This window comes from Centrocercus urophasianus, unplaced genomic scaffold (assembly GCF_019232065.1).
Source record: "Centrocercus urophasianus isolate 14NV4802_14NV808 unplaced genomic scaffold, USGS_Curo_1.0 seq_34, whole genome shotgun sequence".
NCBI classification, from domain to species: Eukaryota; Metazoa; Chordata; class Aves; order Galliformes; family Phasianidae; genus Centrocercus; species Centrocercus urophasianus.
Genome location: NW_024884911.1, coordinates 4257278 through 4279534, shown reverse-complemented (window position 1 = coordinate 4279534; position 22257 = coordinate 4257278). Strand labels below are relative to the sequence as shown.

The following is a 22257-nucleotide window of genomic DNA, read 5'->3' as shown; positions in this document are numbered from 1 at the left end:
CCCTCTCCTGTCAGCCCTCTGCTGCTTTCTCCTCCCAAGATGGTAGCTGCCAGTAATAGCAGGGAAAGTAACATCCAAGCTGGGAAAATAACATGTTATTTTCCCAGCGGTGATGTCAGAGCTTGTCATGCTCTCCAGCTCGGCAGCAGGGCGCGCCTGGACGTCCCCATGCGGCCATCGAGGCTGGGGCTGCACAATGTCATCCCTTTGAATGGCAGAGGGCAGGGGACACCGACCTTTGGGTTCATCCCAGAGTCCATCCCCATCCTTGTAGCACAGCAGGTGGGACGGGAGCGTTTTGCTTTCTATCCCCACAGTGCAGCCTTGGCACCGTCGGTGCCCAGCTCCCAGTGCTGTCCTCAACCCCTTGCTGAAACCCTCGAGAGGTTTCCACCTCTAACCAAGCTTTAGAAGGTTCTCCCCATTTCCCCTTCCCTGAAACTCATCTCCGTGTGCCAAAATGAAGGCAAAAGAGAAATAACCAAATCTTCCCAACCACGCGGGGTCGGGGCTGTCCCATCACACTGCCTATGGGACACCACGGCTCCCCATTCCCAATGGTGACATCAGCCAAGCAAGCATCCTTCAGCAGCTCTTAATCTATCACAGATTTATTTTCGTCCCTCTGTCCCACCAATTTCTTCCCCTGTAACAAAGGCATCACCTCCACGGGACGGAGTTCCAGTTACAAATTACCGCCACAATTAGCGGCAGTGCTTTGAGAAATTACGAAGGGGAGAGGGATGCCTGAGTGCCATTGATTGCTATTCATCCTGCTTTGTGCTGACCTTGCTCTGGAGACGATGATATTCCTTCAGCCTGGAAAACATATTAAAAAAAAAAAAAAAAAAAAAAGGAATAAATTAATTGTAAATTAACAGTAATAACACACATTTCCTTTCAATTAATTTAAGCAGAATGAGGGGGCGTGAGGAGCAGGCGTTTGTTAAGGCCTGTACAGTTTAATTATGTTTTTTTTTTCTTTTTTTTTTCTTTTTTCCATGAGATAATGTAATTAATTTATCTCAGAGGGGTGGGGGGACACTGCGTGTTGGGGAGAACAAAGCAGTTAACAGGCAAGGGAAAAATTAAGAGCCCATTATGTAAATGCAGCATGTTTTACAGCATTTAAGTTGGTTGGGGGGGGGGGGAAGCAATGAAAAAAAAGAAAAAAAAGGGGGGGGGATGCGCGGGAAGGCTGTAATTAGGGGGAGCTGTCAGTGGGAGGCAGGGGCTCAGGGCAGGGGATGGGGGGCACCAGGACCCCCCCGCACCAACCTCAGCGCGTTGATGTTGATGAAGCCGGTGGCATCAGCGGGCTCGTAGTCCCCCTGCACGTCCATGCTATGGGGAGAGAGGGTGTCACCGCCTTGGGGACGCAGGGGACACTTCGTCCCAGTGCCCCACACGTCCCTCCAGGTGATGCCTGTCCCTCCAGGTGACGTCTCCCACGTGTCACCCTTGCACCTGGTAGGGATGCTCCATCCCAACCCGGTCCCTGTCCCGCTGGTGCTGCAGTACCAGGCACACCCCCATCCCACTGACCCCATCTCTACTGCTTTCATCCCCCAAACTCATTTCCCAGAATCTGTAAACCTTAAAAAAAAAAACCCAAAAAAATAACCAAGAAAAAGAGAAAAAAAAGAGAGAGAGAGAAAAAAGAAGAGTTTACAATGATTTTACCTCCCCTGACGGGCTACAGAAAAACCTCTGTGCTTTTATTTTTGCTCATTCGAGTGGTTCTGACCTGCTCTATAATTACGTTACTTTCTACCTACTGTGCAGAGGCATTTCCACACAGCTCTGCCTCTCACAGCTTTCTCTCGGGTTCCTGTGACGCCGTCACTCAAAGGCTTTCAAACCAGCGATGTAGAAATCAAAAAGAAAAGGAAAATGGTTGGAGACGCAGGGAGAATAAGTGCCCCTGCTTTTCTCTCCTCTCTCTTTTCCCTCCGTCCCACCCCCCTCCATCCTCCTTTTTTTTTTTTCCCCTCTTTTTTTCCTTCTTTTTTTTTCTTTTTTTTTTTACTTTATTCATTTAATCTCTCCAAGTGAGAGCGTGGAGCATAATGAAGGGTTGGGACGGATTATTAGGAGCTGTTGATTTTGAGGGGGAGGGAAGGGGGAAAAAAAAGCCAGAGAAGAGAAAGAGAGAAGATAATTTGACATTTACTCCGACTGATCTAAACTCATTCGGGTGTATTTATGGCTTATAAAGTGTTTAGAGAGATTGAAAGGGGTTGAGGGAGGGCTGGGGGGAGCGAGAAAGCGAGAGAGAAAACAACACGAAGGAAAGGGAAAAGCTGGAGGAAAAATAATATTGACTTCAAAACACAGCTCGTGCTTGGCTGGGAGGAAATTGTGCTGTACATCGTGGGTGGGTGGGGAGGTGGGTTGGGATGGGATGAGGCAGGATGGGATGGAGTGAGGAGGGATGGGACAAGATGGGACAGACCAAGCTGGGATGGAATGAGATGGGAAGGGGTAAAATGAGATGGGATTATATAGGATGAGCTGGGATGGGATGGAATGGTACGGGATGAGCTGGGATGGGATGGAATGGTACAGGATGAGCTGGGATGGGATGGTACAGGATGAGCTGGGATGGGATGGAATGGTACAGGATGAGCTGGGATGGGATGGTACAGGATGAGCTGGGATGGGATGGAATGGTACAGGATGAGCTGAGATGCTATGGGACAGGGCAGGATGAGGCAAGATGAGATTGAATATGATGAAAGAAGATGAGATTAAATGGAATGGGATGAGATTGGACAGAATGAGACAGGATGGGCCCCTCACTGCCCACTCACCTCACCAGCTCCTCATTGTACAGTGAGTGTGGGGACTCCCTGCCCAGGACGTAGACCTGGCCCTTGAAGACAGAGACACGCACAGTGCCTGCCACTGCCTGCTGTGAGCGTGCGATGCAGTGCTGCAGGAACTCACACTCAGGGCTGTACCAGAATCCTGTGGGCAGAGACACCATCAGAATGGGGTGGAGAGGCTGGGGAGCCAGGAGGATGTGGAAGGTGACCCCACTGAAGGCTGTTCTGCAAGGAAGCCATCGGGTAATTTTCAAAGGAAAGGATGCAGTCTTGGGGCTGGGAGAGGGAAACAAGGTGCCAGGATGGGATGGTTCAGTTCTGAGCAATGGGGATTTGTGCACATCCTTCAGAGGAGATGGGAATCCTCTGCTCACTGAAAGGCACTGTGGGCATTTTCCTCCTGGCTCTGCTGGATGCAGAACTTCTGCACGTAAAAATGAAAAGGTTTATTAAGTTATCATAAAACCTTCACTCAAAGCCCGGCATCCTGAGAGGGTTGGCTGGAGACAGACAGGTGGATGGATGGACAGGCAGACAGACGGACAGGTGGATGGATGGAACACATTCTACAGGATAAATGTGGGCTTGGAGGGACCCGTTTGCAGCCCCCAGCATAGGCATGAGATGCTGTTCCCTGGGTCAGGCAGGAAGGGAACTGCCCTGTTGGGATGTGGTGCCCCAGGGGCAGCCCCAGCCCCGCTCCCACGCTCCCTCCAGCTATCACTGCCCAGGGCTGACCCCAGGGCTTTATCGTGCTGCCCATCGGAGCACGCACATCCCTACATCCCAGCAGGCTCAGCTTCCTCGACCATGTCTAGAGTAACAGGGCTCTGATTTCCCTTGTGGGTCTCAGCCCCCAGCACTGCATCACAGCCCCCAAAACGCAGCCTTGGGGAGCAGCCACCGGTGTGGTTGGTGGCATTGCCATCAGTGAGGCCACAGCAGGCACTGAGAGGCCATGCCCTGTGCACATCTCCTGTTGCTGAGTGGGATAATTACCTGGGGAGGCCCCCAAGACCCGGAATAAAGCCTGGGAGATGGAGAGGGAGATAGAGCAGGGAAGAGAAAGAGCCCATTCATGGCCCTCAGGTCATCCCTGGGCTTTATCTCCCCATCTCCCTGCTGCTCTGCTCACACTGGTGCCCTCTCACCTTTCTTTTCCCAGCTGGGATTCAGGCTGAAGCCATTAAGGAAACGAACCTGAGCTTTTGTTGGCTGCCTCCACGCAAGACAGGATTGGGGCATTGTGCATCCTTTACTCTGGGATCTCCTTTTTGGGATATAACTGATGCTACGTGGACCTGAATGCAACAGACACTTGGATGGTTCAGTGCTGAGCCCTCATCCCTGCATTCAGCATCCAGCATCACACCAAGGCATCAGCCTGAGCCCCACAGACCCATGGGGCAAACCCACCCTATGGCACAACCAAGGGGCTCCGGGGTCTCTTTCATCTGTTCCAGCTGGGCAAATAAATCCCTCTTTTTAACAAACACACTACAGGTACAACTCTTCAAATGTCAAGGCTGACTTCAGGCTGTTGCGTCCCCGTGGCAGGGAAAAAAAAAACCCAACAAATAAATCTGAGACACATTAAAATAATAACCAGCCACTTAAATGCTGCTCTGACAACTCCAGGTGCGAGGAAGCACCCCCTCCCTCCTCGCCCCCCACTGCAAACTAATTCCCCCCTTGCAGCCATCCATCCCAGCAGCTCTCCCTGCCCTAATCCCCCCGACACCAACAATGGCATTTCCGCACCTGGCCCTACCTGCAGGACCCAGCGGCTTCAAAGCCAGTGCTGCACAAAGGGATCAATGGGGACGGGGGAAGATAACCTCTAATTGTCCTGAAACCAGGGGCTGGTGACAATAATGAGGTGTTGCAGGAAGGCCAGCTCTGAGGGCTGATGGGGCTGAGGCACCCGCTCCTATCCTGACGTAGCCCTAAGGAGCCACCAGACACCCTCAGTGCATGGGTGAGGGTCTGCTCTTCACTTTGGGTGGGAATGCACCCTGCAGCTCTGCGAGAGGTGGGAAGAGGGGAAACTGACACCTGAGTGGCCCTGTAGTCCTGTGGTTTCCCAACAGTGAGTGTTTATAAATAAATAAATAGCTGGAGGCTTCGACTGAAAATAAATAACCAACGTACAGGCAAACACAGCACTAGGTCTGCTATAAACAGCTACAGGCTGATGCAGCATCAGGGAGCAAATGGAAGCGGGCGCTGTGATTTGAGGGGAAGGTAATGGAGACTCCCACTGGTGCTCCTGGCTGCGCACAGCCGTGTCCTGCTGCAGCCCCAGAATGCAGGGGAAGCAGTAAATGGGCTCCAGAAAGGAGAAATGGGGATGGTGATGAAGGGACGGAGAATCAGTATTGTGACTGGGCAGGGTGGGACAAATCCCAACCCTGCAAGTGTTCCAGAACCGTGGAGATGTGGCACTGAAGGATGTGGTCAGTGGACATGATGGGAATAAGTTGGGTCTGGGGATTCTAGAGGTCTTTTCCAACCTGATTCTGATTCAGTGAAATCAACAGCATCGGTCTGGTATGTTTGCCAGGAGCGATCACTCGTGGAAGGTGGCACCACCTCCCAGCACCCACCATGGAGCCTATTTAACCCAAAAGCAAGTAGGGCGGGGGGGTAAGAATGCTCTCAAGATTACAGCACCTCAGATTTGGGTCGGAAGGAAACTCAAACACCATTCACAGAACCACAGAGCGGTGGAGTTGGAAGGAAACACCATCCAGTTCCAACCCTTTCCACAGCCACATCCATCCTTCGAACACTTCCAGGGATGGGGCACCACAACTTCCTTGGGCACAAGCAACACCCCAGGGCATGAGCACACCCACCTTTTCCCCACCATCCACACCTGCACCTTGGCACCCCATGGGCAGCAGCAGCAGCAGCAGCAGGGTCCACACGTACCATTGTACACCAGCTCGGAGAATTTCAAGCTGAGCCCCTGCTTGATTTTCCTTACTTCCCGGTCCATGGTGAAGGCCTCGATATCTAAATGCGCATGGTATAGGATCGTCCCCGCTGGGGTCTCATAGATACCTAGCCATTTTTCCAGGCAGGGGGAAAAGCAGAAAAAGAGAGAGAAACGAATGAGACCAAAACTGTCAGTAAATGACAAAAAATAATGACTTGGCTGACAGAAGGAGCTGTGGTCGAGCGCATTCAGTCCCAGCTTGCTGCAAAATGCATCTGTCATTATATTCATGCTGGGGCCGAGACAGTCCACTCCGCACCTTGCGGAGAAAATTTCTAGATTCCCCTCTTTGAAGAGGCACTCTGACGAGGCTAAATGACAGGGTTTGGGAACCGATCCCCCCACAGATACGTGCCCAACGGTCTGCAGCTGAAAACCTGTAATTAAGTGAACGATGCAGGGCGCAGGAACAGGGCTGAAATCCCCTCCTCTCCTCGGCTGGCAGGCGAGCCCTGCACCAAAATGGGGCTACCTGGGGACCGAGAGCACAACCCCACTTGGGGCTGGAGAAAGCCCCCCGGCTCCTTCCCCTCCACCCCTGGTTGTGTGAGGACTGGGGTTGGGATGGGACTGCTCCCTTTGTTCCATGGGTTTAAAGCGTGTTTAAAGACAATGTGGGATTTTGCTCCAGGTGCATGGAAAGTGATGGGAAAGGATGGGGTTATCCAGCAGTGGGCACGGCCAGCTCAGGCCACAGCATTGTCCCCACCTCACTGGGCACCCACGCTATGGCACAGCCCTGGGCAAGTGGCACCTATGCACTGGGTGTTGCTGGCATATCAAATAATTGAGGCTGTTTTCCTAAAAAAATGGAAATTCTGGATTTGGTCATATTAAAAGCTATAGGAACGCTGTCTCCCAATCCGTGTGCTGCAGAGAGCTGCAGTCAGCTGTGTCAGCAGGGGCTGCATCAGTGGGCATTTTGGAGCCTGCTCCTCGTCCCTGCAATGGGGCACACCTCGCTCAGTCTCCCCATTACCCAGGATCTTCAATGAAAGGACTGGAGGGGGAAGAAACCTCCACTTCATTCACCATCCCCCATCCCTACCAGGCACCTGCAAGCTCAATGCCCTCATAGATGAGAGGCCCAACGGGACTTCGTCCCCAGATGCTCACTGAAGCCATCCCCATGAGCACAGCCCCACACCAGGGCTTCAAACCCCAACCACAAAGCCAAGTGCACTGCTGGCACCACGAACATCCCCTCTCCTTCCCCCTCCATCCCACTTGGGCTGACCCAAGGTTCAGTTTTATGCCTCACCCCCCCACCTCCATATCCCTGCCCATCGCCCACCTCCCCGCTCGACCCATCCGTGCAATGACAGCAGCGCAGAGTCTGCTGTGCCAGGCAGGGAGGTGACAGCTGAGCTCCCAGAGACACCTTCAGAGTGACACTCACAGCCTCTCCAAGTGTCTATTTTCATCTCCCCGTGTTTACAGGAAAAGACAGAGGTGTCAGCGATGCAGGCTGCCGGAGCTGCAATCACCCCGCAATTACAACTGGGGAAGGGGGGGCAGCCACGCAGACAGCTGCTGCTGCTTAAAATTTTCTAATTTGTAAGCTCGGCTGTCAGTCCTCCTCCGTGCTGTTGGCTTTGCTGTGCTGAGCGTGGTTGGCACACGGTGCTGGTGGGATGGGACAGGTTGCAATGTTAGGACCATGCGCCTGCAGGATGGTATGCCCGAATTTCTACCCCTGGGCAAATCCTTGCAAATGAGAGCAGGCTTGAGCAGTGAGGGCATGGAAATGTGGGGAGAGAAAAGAGAAGCCCCCAGGAAATGTTGCTCAGCTCTTTAGGCTCTCCTCCCTGCTATCTCACGCCTGATTTCATTTACTCCACTTAATTAAGCCTTCTCCGGAGACAGAAAGGTAATTTGGTAATGAGGACGGGACCAGGCACACGCGGCCCCATTCCAGCCAGTCCTGCTGGCCATTTGCACCCCATATCCCAGCTCACATAGTTCCAAGACCAGCACAGCACACAGTGCACCCTCACTGCTTTGGCCTTAGCAGATCTCAGTGAGGAGACTGGCAAAAATCAGTGCCAATGCACTTTTCCCATCCTCAGCACTTGGGCTCAGGAGGTGAAGGAAAGGATAGAAGGCAGCATCAAGATGGGAAAAACTTATTTGCAGCCCCAGCTCTGCGTTTGTGCCTCAGTTTCCCCTAGTGAGCAGGGTGAGGGGGTCACCAAGGGCTACTGTATCCTACTGGGTACTAAGGGTTCCCAGGAATTGTCCCTGTCCCTCTGTGCAGAGCTCTCATCCACCAGCACGCCAACGCGACAGCGATTGCTTGACAATGTCACTTGGCAGACAAACATGACAGATAAATGGGGTTTAGTGAAATTATTAAATGCTGCAAGGGTCACTAGAGCATGTCAGCGACTCTTAAAAAAAAAAAAGAAAAAAGAAAAAAACAATAACAACAAAGATTTTGACAAATTACTCAGCATCCAGCATGCTAATGCACACAGACGTGTGCGTGCGGTCTTGGTTTCTGGTTTTGTTTGCCCTTCTTTTGGTTTTAATTCAGTTCTACAGGTTGGCACCCCATGGTTTGGGGTCTGTCTCTTGCTGGTGCTGCACAGGCAGCAGAGCCTTATCAAAATATTTGCTCGTGCCCTGCCACAGAGGGCAAGCATAAAGAAAGGGATCCTCTAATTAGGCATTAATGAGATTTAAGACAAAAGAGCCTGGATGAGGAGAGTGAAATGATTATGAATGGGAAATGATGACAAGCAGTCTCTGGCTCCTCAGTTCTGCACGGGGCAACTCGCTGCCTCCAGAGGTTTCTGATGGAACTGATCCTAATGGGGAATCGATGTGAACCACAGCCTCAGAAAGGTATACATAAATCAAGGATTGGCTTTAACCAGGACCGGTAGCTTTGTGGTTGCATCCTCCCAGGGAGCCAGTCCATGGTGAGGAAAGGTTGGGGTTGGACTTGATGATCTTAGCGGTTTCTTCCGACCTTAATGATTCGACAATTTAATGATCTTTTCTCAGTGGGGGCAGATGTCACGCTCAAAACCTGGGCTCTCTGGTGGCACTGGGGCTGGCACAAACCACAGCACAGGCAACTGCGAACCCAATGAGACATCATCACAATGGCTAAATCCTGATTAAAAGCTGAAGGGAATAGCACAAAACCCAAACACCTGACCCCCCCTACTCAGTCCCACCAGCACATTCTTCTTTTGTGGCTGCTTTTATGGCCAGGCTGGCACCTGCTCACCTCTGGACTTCATCCCAACAAAGCGGTTCTCCACGATGTCGATGCGCCCCACACCATGCTTGCCCCTGAAGAGGAAATAGGTGGATGGGTGATGAGGTGCCAAACCCCAAATGATGGCGTGGGTACCTCTGCACAGTGCTGGCATCACTCAGGGCGTCAACAGTGACCCCCCAGATTGGATAGGTAAAAGGCAGATGGCTATTCTCCTTCTCTTGGCTCTGCTCTCATGCTTCACTCACCAACGGCAAAGCCCCATGGTGCTGGGCAAGGGGAGCAGCATGAGGGACAGCAAAGTGGGCAGCTGCTGTGTGATGGCTGAAGTCATCTTCAAACCACTTAATTAACATTTAAAAAGAGAACTACATGGAAAAGTTCATTCCTATTCAGCTCTGGAGGAATAAAAGGCAGAGGCATAGAGGAGGGTGCCAGGGACTGGGTGGCTCTAGGTAGCATTGGTTGGCAGGAGCAGGCACACAAAGGGTGCTACCCTGGTTGCAGGGCAGCCCTTAACCCTTTGGGACACACAATAAATGCAGAAGGTGTAAATAGGAGAGCGAAGGAAGTGAAAGCCTAAACACTCCCTGCTTGGTGCCAGCACTGGTGGCATGAGTGGCACAAACCTGGATCAACAAGGACTGTCCCATTGCTGCTTTGCCATCAGTGACCCCAACCCAACTCTATCCCAGCTGGGGAACACTGGGGGACACGGCAGGGGACCGCATGGCACTCACGCAATGTCATTCAGGTACACGAAGAGCTCCAGGGCAGAGCGGTGGGTGACTCCATTCCTGGTGTTGGTGACCTTCACAGGGACACCTGCAGAGGAGAGTGGTGGGCAGGATGGAGTGGCAACGGGATCCCCTCCCGGCGTCATCCCGCGCGTTAAATAGATGTGACAGATATGAACTCTAAATAACTTCTTAAAAAGGCATATCCAAGCTGCTGCCGGGGGGAACGAGGGGAGGGGGAACCTCCTCAGGAGAAAAGCGAAATAAATAAATAAAAAGGCCATAAAAATGTCCCCCTTCCCCTTTTTTTCCCCCCACTCTCTTTTTTTTTAGGGCCTGTGAAATTGCAACCAGGCCCTTAACTAATTGAATTTCACGCTCAGCAATTGTCTTAGGGCGCAGCACCTTCTGTCCCACCAGCCCCTGCCGGGGGGGAGGGTGACAAATGAGCCACCCGCCAGCAGGGGGGGAGACACGTCTGGAGCACGGTGATGTGCACACGTGTGTGCACGCACATGCACACGCACCCCATGGTGGGGTGCTCCATAGGAATTCACGGTTGCATTTTTACAGGAAATTTTGAAAACAGATGAAATATTTTATTTTTAGACGCTGGGTGGGAGGGAGGCAAGAGGGGCTTGAGGGGGGGGTGGCGGTGAGGCTGAATAGCAAAAGAGGCATTTTCTTTAGCAGTGTGAAATGAGCAATAAATGTATTAGGAAGCTGACAAGGGGGCTGCGGGGCCCACAAAGAAAAGCTGCGCAGAGTTGGAGGCTAATCTCCCCTCCATCTGCCCTCCTCATTACCATTGAACGCGCTATCAGTTGCCAATCAGCGCTCAATGACTCCCTTTCTAGTCTTTATTACGAGGCGCCCGCGAGAGCCGTGTCTACTGACGGGCTCTGTCAGCTTCTCCCAACCTAAACCCCCTATTTTCCAGGGGTTTATAAACTCAGTTGTAAATTGCTATTAAATGTAAGTTGCGGCAATAATGAACCTTAAGCTGCTTCTCGCCAGGGCCCCCCCTCGGCGCCCTCCCCTCGCCCCGGCTCTTTCTATTCTCATCCTTCGCTGGGGCATTGGCCGGGGTCCGCGTGGCAGAGAGCCGACATTGTCGGGGCTGTTGTTGGTGAAAGCTGCTTAGCCTTTAAAATAGTTAATAATTAGATTAAAACTTCAAATAAATTAACTAGGGGTTGAATGGGGGCTCCGCCTCGCAGGGAGAGGATCAGGGGAATGGAGCCAGGCTCCCAGTGCTGGGGGCTTTGGGGAGGTGGTGGCCCCTCTTAACCATGGGGTGGCATGGGGACACCCATGGATGGCAGGAGTGGGAGCTCTGTATCCCCTCGTTAAGCGTGATGAGCATCAGCGTCACCCGCGTGTCCCCAGGGGCCACCTGAGTACCATGGACAGCGACAGCAGCACCCGCGGCTCCTCCATGCCTGGGGTCCCACTGCCACAGGACTGAGCACTGTGGGACAAGGAGCCACGGAGGACGTACCCAGACCTCCCACACTAGTGGAAGAAGCCCAGCATGCACCAAGGGGTGATGCTCTAAGCTGGGCTGTAGCCCATTTTCACCTTAGCGATGCTCCAGGCTACATTTTTCACGAAGAAGCAAGATTTGGTCCTAACGTATGCCCAGTGCCAAGGGGGACCTCTGGGGATGTCTTACCCTTCTCAAATTCGATCTCCAGTTCATCTGGGATGTCTGGAGAGGTGGTTGGGTCACAGGTCTTCGTATAGAGGTCAAGGGGGGCCCTATTCTGCAAAGGGGAAAGACAAGGGACAGTTGGTGTCATGGGCACAACCAGCATCACCAGCACCCCTGAAAGCTCAGCAGGTTGGCACCCATCCCCATCCCAAAGCAACAGGATACGGCGATCACAGCACAAAGCAGCACCGGAGCTCAGGGGGCCCTGGGAACAAAAGGGACGAAGAAATCAGACAATTTTTCCCCTCAACTTGATCTCATCTTTTTCTTCGACGCCCCCACAGCTGGAGGTGGAATAGCTGCAGAGAAGCAAGTCAGGCAGGGAAAAGTGCGACTTTTTGCGGTCAGTGCAGAATAAGCTGGGCTGCGGCGGGGCCAGAACCCAGCTTATTCCGTGCGGACCGAGAAAACGAATGAGGAGGGCTGACCCCAGCAGGTGCTCTAGTCGCATGGGCTCTTTCATGGTGTCCTCGAGGTTAATACACACAGGGGGAAAATAGAAGAACAAAGCAAAAACCCATTTCAGAGCACATCAACCTTTATGTATATTTTCCCCCAAGATTTATAGTAAAGAAGCATCTTATCTCCTTTAGAGCTGGGCCACTGGAGGCTGGGGTGATGGCAGTGAATTGAAGCACGTACCAGACGAGGGAAGAAGAAATAATAATAATAAGAAGAAAAGCTTTCCATCCTGGCAAGCAAAATGCATTGCAATTTAGCAAAGCTGAAGCATTTCCCTCGTGGCTGCTGCCCCATCCAGGTTGGGACAGCGTTGTCACTCATGCTGGTGATACTAAACTTGTGTTCCCCGTGTGACCACAGAGGGAACCCAGCAGTGCCCACGTGCAGCCCCTGAGCTGGGAAGGGGGGGGGAGGGAAACTGAGGCACAGCACAACCCAGCCACCTGCCCACACCTCCAGCTGCAGCCTCTCCCATGTCCATCTCCTGCCGCCTCACCACTGAGCAAAGAGGGCAAAGCAGAACCATAGAATATCCCGAGTTGGAAGGGACCCACGAGGATCATCGAGCCCAACTTCACAGACATGCGTCTCATTTTTGGGTGGTCCTGTGTAGAGGCTGTGTGGACTCAACGATCCTTACGGGCCCCTTCCAACTCAGGATATTCCATGAATATTTTTTGCCCTCTTCCCTTGTTTTACGCAGCGCGTGCACGTTTCCCCCATGCCCCCCAAGCACACAGATTACACGGGCTGCAGATTTCAATTTTACATCATCTGCCCTCTCCTAGCCCCCATCACACTTATTAACCAGAGAGACCCGCTGGAGATGATGGAAAACTTGAAGTTCAAAAGGAAAGATGGGAACAGCGAGGGGGGGGGAAGAAATGGAAAGTATTAAAAACTCTTTACTAAACATTGGAAGTCAAAGTCAGGTAGTTTCCAATTTTCTAAGCCAACTATGAAAACCCCTATTAGATAAAATAACTAAATAGAAATAAAAGTGACATTTGGCTTGCATTCCATCATTACGGTGCGAGTCTGTCCTCTTTTTATTCTCTCTCCTAAAAGCACAGTTCAAATGACAAATAGTTTGTTGCAGTGTATCAATGCCTCCTATTTATCCCTCCCTGCAGGGGGGCTAGTCCTGCAATGTCATCTTTAAAGGGGAGAGAGGAAAAAAAAAAAAGAAAAAGAAAAAAAAAAAGGAAGAGTGTGTGGAAAGAAGGGGGGGGGAAAGAAGCAAGAAAAACGGGGCAAGAAGAGAAGAAATTGGAAGCAAATGGTCCATGAAGTAAACCATGATGCAGAGCTATCGATGCCGCAAATGGTTTATTCATCCGGCTGATATTGTTGTGCCCGGGACTGAATGAACTCTTTCAGAGTGCCATATGAAGTTAAAGCAAGTAAATTTCTATCTTTCTCCGCATTAGCTGCCTCATTGCCCTTCAATCGGGCCTCACAGAGGCAGAAAATAGCTCAACCATCTGCTTTCAAATCCCTCGTTGGCAGTCTCTGGGCTTTAGGAGGGGACCCACCGTGCCTGGCACCCCAGCCACCCTCATCCTGGGCTGGGGAAGGGGACAGTGGTGACAGCACACGGCCACCTCCCAGTACCGAAGGATGGCAATGTGCCCATCACCAAAGGATGCTCAGGGAATATTTTCCACCCAGCATTCCAGACTGGGAGGGACGTGGACTGGGCAGAACTATGGGGTCTTGCTCAAAGATGCAGAGAGGTACTGATGCAGTAATGGGGAAGAAGTGGTGGGGGGCCAGGATGCCCTCTCCACGGTCCCCATCCTGTCATCTCTATGCTATAGGCATGTGCCCAACCTACCAGGGTCCGCTAAGCAGCAAATGGCTCCTATCCAGCAACAACTGATGCTGATGGAGGGCTGAATGGCTGCTGAACATCCCAGCAGCTGGAACATGTGCAGCACCAAGAGTCTGCAGCCCACGGGAATGTGGTGGTCCCATGGAGGAGGTCACTTTGAAGCATTTGCGTCCTCCCAGAGACAGAAGAAGAGGAAGCAAAAGGGGCCATGGGGAGCAGCCAGAACTCCTCTATCCACTTGGGGAAGCCACCAGCACCTCATCAAGTGTAATTGCTCCCTTACTGCTGCCCCGTGACATTTTCCCTTCCCGTGTCACCCTGAAACAGGCTCGTCCCCTACTGACACCAATGGCAATTAGCGTGCTGCAGGAGGCGGAGGGGCTGGGCAGGGCTTCCCCTCCACACACGGCCCGCCGTGAAATTTCCAATTAGGCTGCAAACACACGAGACGCCCTCAGCCCTGTAGCTGCCACCCGGCCGTGATCGATTACCTTGGGGTTCTCCAGGATCCCGGCTTCATAACTGCAACAGGCAGGGAAGGAGGGAGAGAGAGACAGAGAGACGTCACTGCACTGTAGTCCATGGAGCTTTGGGACCAGCTCAGACCATTGCCACCACCCACGGCATGGCCATCCCATAGCAATGGGGGTAAAGGCGTGTTATGGTTCTCCAGGAGACTCAGCAGTAACCTTGCTAGGGAACCTGGGGCTTGCAAGGACCCAAGAGACAAACAGTGCTACGTGGGACGTGGGCAACTACACAGCTTTAGGAAGGCGGAGATTCTGGGGCCAGCCTCATTCAGCTCATCGCAGGGCAGTCCAGAAGGACAAAACCAGATGAACTCTGGGGTCTGTGCCAACCCAAGCCCTTCTATGATGGGGATCAGGCTCCTTGCTTCAGAAGCATGAAGGATTGTGCTGGCCAAGCGTCATGCCCCACCATGCAGCGGGGACATCATGACACCATGCTCTGGGTCCCTGCCCCACCGGGGCTGTCTGCTCACCTGATGTGCATGAGGTTCTCATCCATGCTCCAGGGCGCCTTGGGTGTCACAGGCACTGGGATGCCGTGTTTCTGCAGAGAGAAGGGGAGAAGTGCTGAGCAAGTCCGCAGGGATAGCCAGCCTCCAGCACAGCCTCCATGGGACTCAGCCCCATAAACACAAAGGCACAACCCCATGGGCACCAGCAGCACAGACAGCTGTGCCTCCAACCCTGCATTCCATCAGCTCCCCCTTGGGGCAACCAGGGCATCATTAAACCAGGTGACAGAGATGTTAGAATGGATGTTGAACATCTTTTTCCAGGCTGGGTTGGCTTGTCCCCCAGCTAGGATCCCCTGACATGGGAGATAACATGGAGACATGCGGCCCACAGTTCTTAACCCATTACCTGAACTCACTGGGCAGCTCCACTGCCCCAACCTGCTCCTACCTACAGAGCAGGCAGCACATTTGCACTTCAAATGGACCTCAGCCACAAGCTCTGACATGCAGAGAAGGCGAAGCACAGCTCACTGGATGCAAGGGCGGAATGATGCCTCTCCTGCCCCTTCCCTCGGAGCAGCACATCTCCCAGCCTCCACCCTTTGCCATACACAGAGCACAAGGGCTGGGTTGCAGACCTCAGTTCCACCAGGGCCCTCGTTCCCATCACAGAGCCCTCCTGGATCCTGACAGAAGACATTTCATCGTCATTAATTCACGCTGAGCAATTACTGTGTTGCCCTGAGCACATCCAGGCATGGAGGGCCTGCCCACATCTCCTTCTCCTGAGCACGAAGAAGGAAAACTCCCTTTTCTTTAGAGTGCTGAGCACAGCCACAGGCCAAGAAGTACTGCAAACCCTCAACCCCAACCTCTTCTCTCCGAGCAGGGCCCCAACCCATTTCACTTTCCATTTCCCCACCCCCCACTCTTTCCAAACGAAGAAAAAAAACAACACAAAACACAAAGATTAAAAAGAAAACCACAACAAAACCCAAACCCAAAACACATGTTCCATTTTCCCTATAATAAAAACGCCGTGCTCTTAATAACTCCCCTATTTGACAATTTGTTTGGCAACATATGGAAAGCTCTCGTAAACTCGCCCCTTCATAATACACCAACAGATGGCAAACACAGTCCTCAACGCGCAGCCCCCATGTGCTGCTCTGAGCTCCCGTGGCCCCACACCTCACCGTCCCCGTGCTGCCAGGCAGCCTGGATGGCAGCTATTTAAAAACTGAAGCAATTTTCTGGTGTATGCACAGAGCTGCCTTTTCCCTTTTGATTGATTGAGCCGAGTTGTCAAGCATTTCCGTGCAGTCGCTAAAAAAGAAAGGTACCCTGGTGGGCACGTAAAAACCTGATGCAAAACTTCTAATGTGTTTTATTGCAACTTGTACTTCAAAAAGGAAGGGACAACAAAGAGGAGTGTGTTTGCTTTGTCTGTTACACAAGTCATTGAGCTGGGACCCGTTTACTTGGGAAAATGGGTTACAAACAGCAACTAGGCAATTATGAGAAAAAAAGAGAGAAATATATATACATAAAGGAGAAAAAAAAACAACACCACCCCAGGAAAACTCAGTGGGGTGCTGCAGCAATGCTGTGTGGGTCCCACTGCCATTGCTCACATGGTGTGGTGAGCATCCCACATCAGCATCCCATTGCTCCTACCTGGGCATATTCCATCAGCTCACGGCGCCCAGGAAAGCGCTGGTAGAACTCAGGCATCCTCCACGGTGCGATGACCTGGAGGCAAGCAGAAGCATGAGGCTCGCTGCCCTCTGCCCCCTGAACCCCTCCCCAGTTGAAATTCAATCCCTCCTTGCAATGGTGGAGTAACCCAAAACCCTGACCCTCGCAAGGTGCTGGATGCCAGGGGGAAGCAGGCAGCATTGATCATCCAGCAGCTGCCACTGCGCTGTTTGCTCAGCGGCCTCGTGGTGTTTGGGGGAAAAACAGATCAATTAAGGATCATTACGGCCCCCCCTTAAATACCAAAACGCAGCTCGGTGCAGCTGGCAGCTTGTTAAGGAGAGCTGTGTCTGTGTTAAAGCAGAATTCCCCAGGTGGGCTGGGTTCTTACCTTGATGCTGGGGCACAGCGCATAGCAGCTGAGCTCGAAGCGCACCTGGTCGTTACCCTGAAACACACAGGAAGACATTGAGGGGCTGCCTTGGGGCAAGTGCCCCCACCCCAGCAACCCATAGGAGCCACATCCTTCAGTCCCTTCAGGGTGGGGGACTGCTTTGGAGCTTTGTCCCTGGCACAGCACACGTGCAGTGGTGCACATGGACACAGCCACACACATGTATGTGCATGCAGCCCCCAGGATGATGCCGTGTGCGGTGTTGGAGAGCCCAGACAAGTCCCTGCTCTGGGAACAGGAGCAAAATGCAGCAGAGAGCAAGGGAGATGTGTTTTGAGTGCAAACCATCCCAACAATAGGCACTGAGGTCACCGAGAGCAGCACTCCTCAGGGCTGAGAGCCTCGAAAACCCAACGTGCGGATGGACCTGGTGATCCTTAAAGGCATTTCCCAGCCTACGTGATCCTATGAAGCCCTGATCTGAGTATTTATTTCTTCATGAAGGGAGAGGGGAGAGGAAGACTTCACCACCCAGAAGGATGCTCTGAACCTCTCTCTATCTTAATTGGCCCGTGCTGGTGGGGCACAGCTAATGAGGGCAGGTAGCTGGAAGGGGTGTCCTCCAAGGGAACAGGGCTCACCAAATCCATTTTCCCCCAGCACCAAGGGGCGTGAGGATCCCCTCCTTCCTCTTGTCCCCAGCCTGAAGGATACATTTACAACCGGGCTGTGAGATCCCCCAGGACTATTACACACAAGCAGAGCTGACAGAGCACTCATTTCCCTTACAGGCCCAAAACACCTCCATCTGCTCCTGCAGCGGGGACACCGCAGATGGCACGCATTGCGGACGCTGCAGGGCCATGCAGGGTCAGGTTACCCACAGTGCTGCCTGTGCCTTAATGGCTCGAGGAGGTGGGGGTCTGGGGAGCAGCCAAGGATCCCCAGGGTGGCACTGATGCCAGCGATGCCCAGGGATGAAGAGAAATATGCAGTGCCCAAGGCACAGTCAAGGAGACACTGCTGGGTGAATCAGGAGAAGGATCCAGGGGCAGGAATAGGAGGCACTGTGGCAATGGAGCTATCTTGGCAGGCGTGCCCTTCTGTCCTCAATCTCTAAGTGTGAAGATCCTCCTTCCAGCAGGACTCTTCCACCAGGGACCCCAAACCCAACCTGCCTCACACCAGGTTGTGGGCTGCATGGGGGTTCCCTGAACGATGGAATGAGGAGGAGGCCTGGGTGCACACACAGCACCCTGCAGAGCAGTGCTGGCACCTGGTGATGGGGTCACCCTGAGCACCCCTGGAGGAGATCACAGAAGATCCCAAGATGGAAGGGGTCCATAAGGATCATCGAGTCCAACTCCTGCCTCCACAGATCAGGCAGTACGACAGCCGTGCCCCATGGCTTTGTCCTTTTCTGGGACATCGCGCCGTAAGTCCTGCGTCCTTCTTGGCCGAGAATAAAGCAGGAGGGCAGAGCGGCCGCAGAGCATCCTCCCCGAGCATCCTTCCCACGGTCTCTGGCTGCCTCTAGCGGCAAAACCAGAGCTCTGCAATCCCACCAGCACTCACCAAACGCCTCACCGCGCAAGCACGAGCAGCCAAGCCCCCCCCCCCCAGCCCCTCACCTTGCCCGTGGCCCCGTGGGCGATGTACCGGGCTCCCTGCTCCTTGGCGACCAGCACCAGACGGCGGGCGATGCAGGGCCGGGCTAACGCAGTGCCCAGCAGGTAGCGGTCCTCGTACAGTGCGTTAGCCTGCACTGCTGGCCAGATGAACTCCTCCACAAACTCCCTGCAGACATCCTGGATGTACACCTGAGGGGATGGAAGGAGCACTGGGATGGAGGGCAGCTGAGGATGCAACCAGCTCTTATGGGAGCTGTGCCACAGACTGTGGCAATGCTAACCTATGGGGATGGCAAGGTGAGGGGATGCTTATTCTCCCCTTTCCTAAATGCTGCCAAAAGATTTAGGTGCCAGTCCCCTGGGAAAGGGACTGGGGGATTCTCAGAGCTCCTCGTGGTACCTTTTCAGCCCCTAGCGCCAGTGCTTTCTTTCGGGCTGCATCAAAGTCTTCCTTCTGCCCAATGTTGGCCTAGAAAAGTGAGAAAAGCTCGGTTGGATGCTTGCACGAAACCAAGGGCATGTCTGGTCTGCATGGACCAGGCTGGGCTTGGAGCCATCCAGGATGAGCTGGAGGAATTCCCTCCATCTGAGCTGGCATTTTGGGGCCGCACTGCCCTCTGCCAGCCCCTTGGCTCTGCACCATTAACAGTCATTAGCCAGCAAGGACAAGCAGTGCTGCACACAGATAGAGTGATGTTCACCAGCGCTCCAAGCACCCTGCACATCCCCATTGTGCCCCTACATCCCCACACCCACCCCCAGCAGCCCCCGGGCTCACCAGGAAGGCGATGACAGTGTAGCCCTGCTCCTTCAGCCACACCAGAATGCAGGAGGTGTCCAGGCCCCCACTGTAGGCCAGGACCACGGTGTCTCTGGGTTCAGCCATCTGTGCACTCCCTGAGCACCCTGCAAAGTGTGGGGCTGAGCTCAGCATAATGCAGGCACTGTGCTTGGGCACGACCTGACACATCCCAGCCCCACTGGGCATGAGAGCAGCACCCCCAGCCACAGCCCAAAGTCTAATTAATAGTTAGTGGGCGTTTGTCCTAATTACGCAGGAAACCTCTGCATGGGGATTCAGAGCTCCTCAGCCTTTGGCTGAGAGCATGGAGGACTTCAGCCAGCAACGGGGTGACAAAGCTCTGAGCTTGCGGGGCTCTGCAGGGGGCATTTGGGAACCCCAGGGGCGTGCTGGCTGTGGGAAGGGGCTCAGGGCTGTCTCCAAGCCAGGTCGTTGATCCAGGGCCCCACAGAGGTGATATCAGCCAATCTTTGGCCAGAGACAGCAGACACAGAGCCAGCCAAATCCCACCCTGAACAACCTCCTTGCTCTCGCCAAGTCAGCACAATCCTGCTCCTGCAAGCAGAGAACTCTCCCTGCCCGGCTCCCCAAGTGTCCTACACATTTTGCAGCAGGATGCACTTCCCCACATTGCACCCCATGGAACATCACTCAGACCCAGCATCTCACCCTGCTGCAGGGTCTGGCTCTGCTGAAGCACAGAGGGTCTGACAGCCCCAGCTCCACCAGTCAACTCGCTCACCCTGCCATGCAGGCAGCAGCCAGTCTTGTGCAAGCAGCATTTCCGTAACTCCCGGCGTCTGGGTGTGCACAGAGCTGGGTGTGCTCCCAGCACACTGGGCTCAGCCTTTCCTTTCCTCTCAATGGAGCATTTACAGGAAAGGCAACTTGTACTTCCCGAAAGGGACCAGACCCAACGCGATCCTGCATCTGCACGGTCCCTGCACCCCAAACCACTTCTCTCTGCAGCATTCAGCATCGCTGCTCTGCCCCGACTGCTGAGAATGGGCACACTTGGGTTGTGAGCAGCAGTGGATGGAGCAAACACCTCTGCATTTTCCTACTCAAACACTTTGCTTTGCCCGGGGGGGGGGGTTGGGAATCTGCCTTTTGTTTGCCCTGAGAACACATCCCAAAGCCCAGGGCCACCAGCTCCACACACAGCGCTTGTGCTCAGCCTCTCTGTCAGGAAGGGAGAGCCTCAAAGTTTCTGCCTTATGTGACAGAAAACCAAAGCAAACAAAGCTCAGCGAAGGGGAACATCTCAGGACTTTCTCAACCTTTCTGATTATACTGCAGCAATTTCCTTGTGACTTCGGTTACACTTTGTACCGGAGAGACTGTTTTCTCTGCCCTGCAGGGACACCAAGATTTTGCTTTTAAACCAAGAGAAATAAAAGTTGGGTGGAGTAATGGTGCCTGAACAGAAAGCTGAAACCTTTGGCAAGGAGGGGAGCTGCCCTCCCCAGGCAGTCTGGCAGAGCACCCTGAGACAGCAGGGTAAGCCTTGGCGTGCGAGCATAGGGGCCCCATCCTGCCACCAGCATCCCCAAACAGAGCAGGGAGGGCAATGGGATGGTGCCAGCTGAGGTCCCAGCTCCAGTTCATGTGGGCAGCCAAGCTGGGACACTGTCAGGTGGGTGGCAAGTGCCCAAAAACTGAGTGAGAAGTGGTTTGGTGCAGCACAAGTGATGGGAAGGGGCTACAACCCCCTGTCCTACTGCTCTGAGCCCATCCCACACACCCACGGTGGGGCAGAGCTGGGCATGGATGGAGAGGGGTCAGCCAGGAGCAGGGACAGATCCCTACAGAAAAGGGCCCCTTTTCTCCCTCACTCTCCCTTTGCTTTGCCCACACTCACCTGCTCTTTAGGACCGCAGAAACCAGCTGCCCTCAGTGCTCCAGCCCAGAGTCCAGCATCCTCCTCCTCTTCCTCCTCCCTTATAGCCAGGCGGGGGCAGGCGGAGCTGCCAAAGGACTGTCCCCTCCGTGGGCACCGTTCCCAGTGGAGCCCTGCCCTCTAGGTGCCTGAGGGTACACAGAGCATAGAAGTGCAGCTCACACCCCAGCTAAGACAGGGGCTCTGCCCCGTGCTGCCACTTGTGTCCCCCGCTTTGCAGCCGTACAGCTGCAGTGTTTCACCCCCTAGAGCCCATCAGGTAGGAAAATGAGGGGCAGAGGGCAGCTGCCCCATAGCTGCCTGACTTCCTGCCCAGCCCAGCTCTGCAGGGGAAGGAAGAATTTCTTTGAAAGCCCTGGAAATGGAGAGCTGCAGCTCTGGGGGAGGTTGGTGCAAAGGGAGGGGGGGCAGAGCTGTGCATGGGGTAACACCATGCTCCCCCTGTGCATTCACTCAGATCAGCAGCAGGCCTTCCAGCACGGGAAACCAATCATCCATAGGGAGTTCTCCTTTAGGGGCACCTCATTGAGAGCACAGCACAAGCAATGGGCTTTGGCAGCTGCAACATCACCCCAGCGCTGTGCCATCACCAAACGTGGGAACAAATGGGTTGGGGTCACTCCAACCAGTGCAGTGGGGTGGGACAGAAATGACTTTTGGGCAACAGCCTCTGCCTGCAGCACGTGTGCAAAGATCTGATCCCAACTCCACCAACTGAGGGACCCAGCACAGGGCCAGGGCTGGACATTGCCCTGCACCACTGCCACGTGCAGGCACTGCCACTTGGGCAGCCCAAGGCCAGGGAGGAAGGATGGCTGGAGGAGCTGCTTTCTTCACAGGGAAACCTTTAGTCAGAACCAAACCATAAACAACTGCACAGGAACATAATGGATTTTGAGACACACTTTGCCTTCTCTACTTGCTCCCCGGCCCAGTAGGCTCCTGCTCCCCCCACCCCCCAGACCCACTATCTGTGGGCTGATCACAGCCAAGGCTGCCCTGAACTGCTTGGAGTGTTGCAACAAACCCAGGGTTTGCAAGA

General features: G+C 53.7%; 1 protein-coding gene across 1 annotated transcript; it reads right to left on the bottom strand.

Annotated features, from left to right (window-relative positions):
• Nucleotides 1-595: 595 nt before the first annotated feature.
• ASS1 (argininosuccinate synthase 1) lies at nt 596-21281 on the bottom strand. The gene is made up of 15 exons (XM_042831020.1): nt 21177-21281; nt 19292-19419; nt 18914-18982; nt 18514-18702; nt 16880-16936; nt 16468-16542; nt 14809-14879; nt 14297-14327; nt 11471-11561; nt 9799-9883; nt 9068-9132; nt 5763-5894; nt 2814-2970; nt 1279-1344; nt 596-819 (listed from the first exon to the last, which is right to left on the bottom strand). The coding sequence occupies exons 2-15, from the start codon at nt 19397-19399 to the stop codon at nt 765-767; spliced, it is 1251 nt and encodes a 416-aa protein (XP_042686954.1). The 5' UTR covers nt 19400-19419; nt 21177-21281; the 3' UTR covers nt 596-764.
• Between the last annotated feature and the right edge of the window lie 976 nt (nt 21282-22257).

What these genes read in the sequence shown, in the direction of transcription:
- ASS1 (XM_042831020.1), bottom strand. Translation starts at nt 19,399, where the DNA reads ATGGCTGAACCCAGAGACACCGTGGTCCTGGCCTACAGTGGGGGCCTG. An exon ending in GAGAACCTCATGCACATCAG is followed by an intron (nt 14,328 to 14,808) that starts GTGAGCAGACAG and finishes TGCCTGTTGCAG; the next exon opens with TTATGAAGCCGGGATCCTGG. An exon ending in CTCCGAGCTGGTGTACAATG is followed by an intron (nt 2,971 to 5,762) that starts GTACGTGTGGAC and finishes CTCTGCCCACAG; the next exon opens with GATTCTGGTACAGCCCTGAG.